Raw genomic sequence first — 6,658 nt, 5'->3', positions numbered from 1 at the left:
TCATCTCCAAAGTCTTCTTCATCTTCATCATATGCCTCTTCTCTCATCGGTCCTTGCAAATCATTTAAAAGATTGAACAACTCATCATCATCATTGTGTGCAGTAAGTTCTTCCCTTAATCCATCATCCGCTGAAGGAGCTAAAGGAGTCCTGACTCTTTGAAGTTGAGCTAAATTTATCGGTTCTCCATGATAAATTCATTGACTATATGAAGAAGATATTCTACTAGCAAATAAGTGTCGTTCTACTTCATCTAATGTCTAAGACATTGAATTCCGACGACTTTTACACGGGCATATCGTTTTCCCCTCTCCATTTACATGACACTTTACCACTTCCATGAATTGTATAACTCCGTCAAAGTACTCTCTCAAAAATCTATCTCTAAGCTTAATCAATTATTCATCGTTGAACCAAATGAATAAAGCATGTCTAAGTTTTGGCTATATAAAGGAGATATTCCTTTATCTCTAAGTTTTGGCCTTTATGATGAGAACAAGAGAGCACTACATTTCTAGTGTTCCTTCTTACTTTACAGAAGGATCGGTCTGCATCAAGCATGTGACAAGAACATTAGTAAGGAAAAAAGGGTCAAATATTTACGATTGTGAATCTTTACTAATAAAATCTAAATAAATAAAACTAAAAGGTCAAATGTTTTCCATTTTCTAATTTTTTTTTTTCAAGGTTTTCATTTTTACTCACAATCTTTTTAATCAATCAAACAAAACAACTCTTTACTAGAGTTTTTTTAGATGATATGATAACAAATTTACCTTTACCTATCAACTTAAATTTTTTGGGTCAATCGATAATTTAACACTAGCAAGTAAAAAGTGTGAAATTTAGTTAATTTGCTTTAAACATCCTTAACAATTCAATTTTAAACCTTAAAGCATATTATATCCATAAAAAGAAAAGATTAAATTTCAATATTAACAAATGAATCTCATGTACAAAATTAAAATCAAAATACATAAATAATTCATCTTTCATTATATCCATCCAAATACAAACCAAAGATAGAATAAAAGTTTCATTCATAAACAAATGTATATCCTAATTCAAATCTGAAACAGAACCCTTTATTAGAATAATAACACAAACACAACCTACAAATAACATTTATTAGAAAAAAAAAGCAAAAAGAAGAAGAACCAACCAGTGCGTGCGATAGTAGTATGCTATGACGTGCAGAGGCAGCGTGTGTTGGCGTTTGGTGTTGGAGTGGTGGCCGTTTGTGTAAAAAAAAATGGAGGGGGAAAGAGAAAATAATAGGGAAAGAGGGGGCCGAATCGGTAGTGGGGACAAAAAGGAAAGGGGATACGAGGGGGGAGACTGAAGGGAAAAGGGAGACGAAATTGGGGGGGGGGGGGGGGGGGGGGGGGGGGTTGGGGTGGGCATGGAACAGAAACGAAAAGGGGGAGGAGGGAGGCAATCGAGGATCGAGGGGTTGCAGGAATGGAAAGAGAAAAAAAAATTGGAGAAAAAGAAGGGGTTTTTAAAGACTTTTCCCCACACATATTTTTGTCGGAAGAAGTTCCAATTTTTGTCGGCATAAATTTTTAAAAAAAATGTGCAATTAGTCTATTTTGACCGACGCATTAAATTTTCATCGAGATAAATACACCTATGCCAATAAAAATGAATGCGTCGAAAAAAAAATATATCGGAATAAGTAAAAATACAAAATATGATTTTGAAATGGCATTTGAAATTTCTATCAAATACTAACAGAATTTCTAACAAAAGGTTATAGGTTTTTGTTTTAAAGGTTAGATTACTGATCCTGGTGGATCAAGAGCTTACGAGAGGCGCTGTACCACCGAGCATACGACGCATGGAGGTTCGGCCAGTCGGAGGACGACGAGTAAGTGAAATGGTGGAGCCACAGAGCCAAAACTTGTTCTTGTTGGTCTTGTTGCAATGTCCCTATCATCTCCTCTAACACCAATTCCAACTCTCGTCGTTCACCGATGCTTAGGATGGGCACATCGGTCCCGTTGCTGCCTCTACATAGCAATGGAAGCCATGAAATCAGCATCTTCAACTTCGTCTGCATTTGCTGCTGCTTCTCACTCTCTTCTCCATCTTCATCCTTTCCCATTTCTCGGCATTGCTTGAACAAGAATGCTACACATACAATCATATGTTGTAATTGTTGGATATGAAAAAAGCCCTTCTTTTTTTATCATTTTCTCTAAGAAAAATACTTCGATTCATCCTAAACTACACTCATATTTGTAGAATCTACCTAGTTGTCCAATTAAAATTTACCAAAAAAAAAATTTTAATTGCTATTTTTCTTATGAGGACTACACCTAATCGTTGTCCTTCCTTAATCTTGTCCTTACGAGTAAAATAAATAATAACAATAATAATAGAAACAAACTAAGCTTCTCTTTCTAGGCTTTTCAATTTTCACGCTGAGTTTTCCCACTTTACAAATACTTTAATCTTATTCCTAAATTTAATGTAAAAATTATTTTTGACCCTCATCATTAGATGTCTCAATCAATTTTTAAGAGAGCTATTGTGTAAAAACATGCAAGCACATGCTTTATGTCATAAGCCATATATATAAAAATGTATAGTCTAATATCATATTCAAAAAAGAAAAAGGACGATTTAAAACAAGAATTTAACAAGAAACACAAAGGCAAGCAAACTATAAAGAAAAAAGTAATTTTGAAGCATAAAATAACATAATCATTTTTCTCCCTTTATCCAAAGTCAGCATCATATATTAAAAATATTATACAGATATCAAATGATTTCCCTATGGACTTCTGCATTAAAAGGCTCAATCAAGAATTCATTCCATTTCTGTCTTTGATTTGACTCATAAAATAAAATGGTAATTGAACCAAAACAGTATGATCAAGAACTTTTTAAATATATATATATATATATAATCAAATTGCCTTCAACCCCACTTGTACTCTAATCCCAAAATGTATAAATTTATTCATGGGTGGAAGTGAGACAAATAGAATGGAATTGAACATTGACTTACTCTCTTATTTAGGTTGTTTGACCATTATTAGATTTTTTTTATTACTTAAAATATCATTTTAGTTACTTTTACAATTGATTAAATTTTAATATATATACTTTCAATAGTTTATCTCTCGAAATTATATTTTGTCAAAATTTATTAAATAATAATAATAATTTTCATGTAATAAAGTACAAAACGGGAATATATTTTCAAAATTTACAGAAAAGCTATTAATATATAACAAAAAGTTTTTGAAAAAAATCAAACAACAACCTGTCTAAATTTAAAATTTATTGAAAATAAATTAAAATTGGACATTTAAAAGCACAAAGATGGAAATTGAACAAATCTGAAAGTACATAGACCAAAATAGTTGTTTCCTAACCAAATATTTGAATTTTTAGTCTAAGTAAAAACAAATTTATGAAAACAATACTTTTTAAAATTTTAAAATTTGGGTTCGCTTTTCAAAAAATTCCTAACAATAGATTAAAAGAACCAACATTTAAAAAAACAAAATTAAAAATAAAAATGAGGTGCTTATCAAATGAGACCATTAGTGATTCATGTTTGTGTAATATGTTCATCAGTATATTCCAAAGGGTTTACTACAAGTATTGAGACAAAGATTTAAGAGAAAAAAATCTCACCGTCAAGTAGTTCAGGCTTATATGAAAATATAAATTTTTTAAAAATTAAATAAACAATTAAAAAGCAAAAGAAGATAACAAGAGGCAAACAAAAGTAGTTAAATGACTATTTGGTTTTTGGTTTTTGGTTCTTGAAAATTAAACCTATTTTCTCTTCTTTTTTTTTTTTTTATCATGATTTACAACTTTCGTATAAGTTTTTAAAAGCTATTTTTTTAGTTTTCAAATTTTTTTTTTGATTTTTTAAATCATTGATAAAAGATAGATAACAAAAAAAGAAATTTGAAAATAGAAATACTCTATAAACTTATTTTTTAAAAATAAAAATTTAAAAACTAAATTGTTATCCAATGAGACTAAAAAATTTGAATTGGTAAAACTAAACAGAAGAATAATTAAATTTAGATAACTTCTGAAATCGCATATTCCTTGGAGTTTGGGATAATTACTTCAGACAGCGTTTCACTTTCATATAAAGGCAAGGCAACTGTGGTCGTGGCTCATCATAATTTGAAAATTCAAATACATTACAAAAATGTGATAATCCGTCTCGAAATCCAACAATGGAAAGTTTGTAAATTAGCTTAAACACTCTTTGTCGTTTGTCTCGTAATATTGTAAGTTTGTTTTGTAAAGACAGAAATGAACTCAACTTTACTAGAGACAAAACTCAATCTTTTATCTCGTAAAGTTAAGTTCATTTCTATCTTTTGTCTTATAAAATAACTTATAAATTTATGAGACAAACGATAAACTATCACGTTTGTTTCATGTAAGTTTTGTCTTGTGAAGTTACTTCACGAGATAAAAGACTTACTTATTAACTAAACTTTAAGAGACAAACGACTATTTTTTAACATAAAAAAATAAAATACTATTTTTTAACATACTTGCCTCTCTTAAAACTCTAAGAAAAGAAAGAAATTGTCCTTTAAGAGAAAAAGATTATTTCTATGAAGTTGTGACCTTCACATAAAGATTTTTATCTTGAAAACAAAAGATTGAATTTTCTAATTTAAGATATGTGTTAGATAAGTTGTAATTTTATATTTATTTATTAAGGGTAGAATGGTATTTTCACGTGGTAGGTCTTTTAAAGAAAGGAGAAAAGGTTATATTTTTTAACCAGAGAAAATTCGGTAATTTCCCCAATTTAACCCCCAGTGTGTTCTTATAAATTTATTTTATTTTATAACAAAATTAAAATAAAATATGATAATGTAACTAAATTTACGAGCCATAAAAAAAAAATAATAATAAAAGAAAAGAATAATACCTGCGACTTTAACCAATGAGGCCTGCAGCCGCGGCTCCGCCGAGAGGGAGAGTCTTCCCAACTGAGCCGCCGAAGCCCACCGCCTACAAACCTCATTCCGACAACCGCAACTCGCCATTTTTTGAGCCAACCACAGCACCTCCGCCGCCAGTTTCTCCATCGAGCTTCCGGTCTGGTTCGCCCCCTCCTTCACCCTCCCGAAGCGGCTACAAGCCGACTCTCCCAACAACCGAACCGCTCTCACAACCTGACCCAACCCGAACTCCACCGGTCCACCCACAGACCCCCCACCACCACCACCGTCGTTATCGTCCTGACAAAACCCTCGCTCTATCATCCCGGCTTCAATCTGACCAATAGTCCGACCGAAGGCGGCGGAAAGAACCACACGATTGACCTCACGAAGTTCCTCAATCCCTTCCCTGTGATTCTCATCAATCAACTTCTCCGCCAACGATCGAACCACTTCGTATTTCCGAGAACTGACCGGAACGTGGCTAATAATCGACAGCAATTGCGTTAGCGCACGAGAAATCCCTAAATCGCCGCTTCCGCTACCGTTTCCGACTGCGATTCCGCCGCTACCATAACTCCCAGTTTTCGGGGGTTTTAGAGGGTACCGATCATCGGAAACCGGGTGGATCGAAGGAAACAGCGAAGGAAGCAAACGGAGGAAAAAGAGGAAGGAGGAGATTAGTAGGGTGTGAATAATCTCGAGAAGTTTGTATTTCTTTGACAAATTGATGAGGAATTTATCGGCAAAGACGAAGAGAGAGGTGGCTAGGTTCCGTAGAAGAAGCGGAGCCATGGTGGTCGGAGAAGCTTCGGCTATACCCATGGTGGTCGTCTCTATAAAGTTCCGATGAAGGGTTGCTCTGTTTTAAACAGAGCGAAAAAGGAGAGAAGAGAGTAATCCAACGGCAACGGGAAATCGCTTCCTCTGTTTTCTTTTACCCTTTTGGTTTATTTTTTCTATTTTTTGTTTTCTATATAACCTTTTAAACCTATATCCCTTTTTTTGTTTCTTTGGAAATTGTTTACTTTTAGAATTATTTACAATTCATATTCTTTATTTATTGACTCTTTTATACTTTTTATAAATTTTAATTTAGATCTGAATTGACAAAATAAGCTTAATTCAATCATAATTGAATTACCTTTTTCTTGAAAAGTAAATTTCGGTTAGTAAAGTTTGAGTCTAGTTTTCATTTAGTCTTAGGTTTTAAAATGTTACATTTTTAACATTTTGAGTTTTGTCAAATTTAAATTTTAGCTTCATAATTATTTTAAATTAATTAATAGACATTAACGCTAATGATGGAAAGTGAATGAAAAAATTGAGATTAAAAGTATAAATCTTAAAACTTAGTGATTAAATTAAAACAAAACTTAAATTTCAAGGATGAAATTGTAACATTTTAGAATCTAAGGACTAAATTGAAACCAAAATCAAAACTTAACATTTTGTAATCTAAGGATGAACTAAAATCTGAACTACCTAGGAACGAAAAAGGTATTTTTATCAAGAAAAATATGGGTTTAGACTTGTTCATTTTTAAAGCTCGTTTAATAACATTTAAAACTCTTGATCAGTAATGGTTTAGTAAAAACAAATGGGGTTTCGAGTTGGTCTCATTTAAGGGAAAACACCTAAACTTGTTTGGTAATATTTTTTTATTTATTCTCTAACATTTTAAATTAAAAATAAAAAAAAATACGTTACATATTATG

The 6,658-nt window shown here is 32.0% G+C and overlaps 1 protein-coding gene across 1 annotated transcript; it reads right to left on the bottom strand.

The window, feature by feature from the left end:
• Positions 1-1,639: 1,639 nt before the first annotated feature.
• LOC120069090 (1,8-cineole synthase) lies at positions 1,640-6,054 on the bottom strand. The gene is made up of 2 exons (XM_039020776.2): positions 4,928-6,054; positions 1,640-2,133 (listed from the first exon to the last, which is right to left on the bottom strand). Exons 1-2 carry the CDS (start codon positions 5,763-5,765, stop codon positions 1,781-1,783), a joined length of 1,191 nt encoding a protein of 396 aa, XP_038876704.1. The 5' UTR covers positions 5,766-6,054; the 3' UTR covers positions 1,640-1,780.
• Positions 6,055-6,658: the final 604 nt, after the last annotated feature.

The sequence above is a fragment of the Benincasa hispida genome, chromosome 11 (genome assembly GCF_027475165.1).
Source record: "Benincasa hispida cultivar pf3 chromosome 11, pf3_genome.v1.1, whole genome shotgun sequence".
NCBI lineage: Eukaryota > Viridiplantae > Streptophyta > Magnoliopsida > Cucurbitales > Cucurbitaceae > Benincasa > Benincasa hispida.
Note: the sequence above shows the minus strand (reverse complement) of the source record. Positions and strands in the feature narration are given on the sequence as shown.

Coding starts and splice junctions, on each gene's coding strand:
- LOC120069090 (XM_039020776.2), bottom strand. CDS start 5,765: ATGGGTATAGCCGAAGCTTCTCCGACCACCATGGCTCCGCTTCTTCTA. Junction 2,134..4,927: donor CTCATTGGTTAAAGTCGCAG/GTATTATTCTTT, acceptor TTGTATGTGTAG/CATTCTTGTTCAAGCAATGC.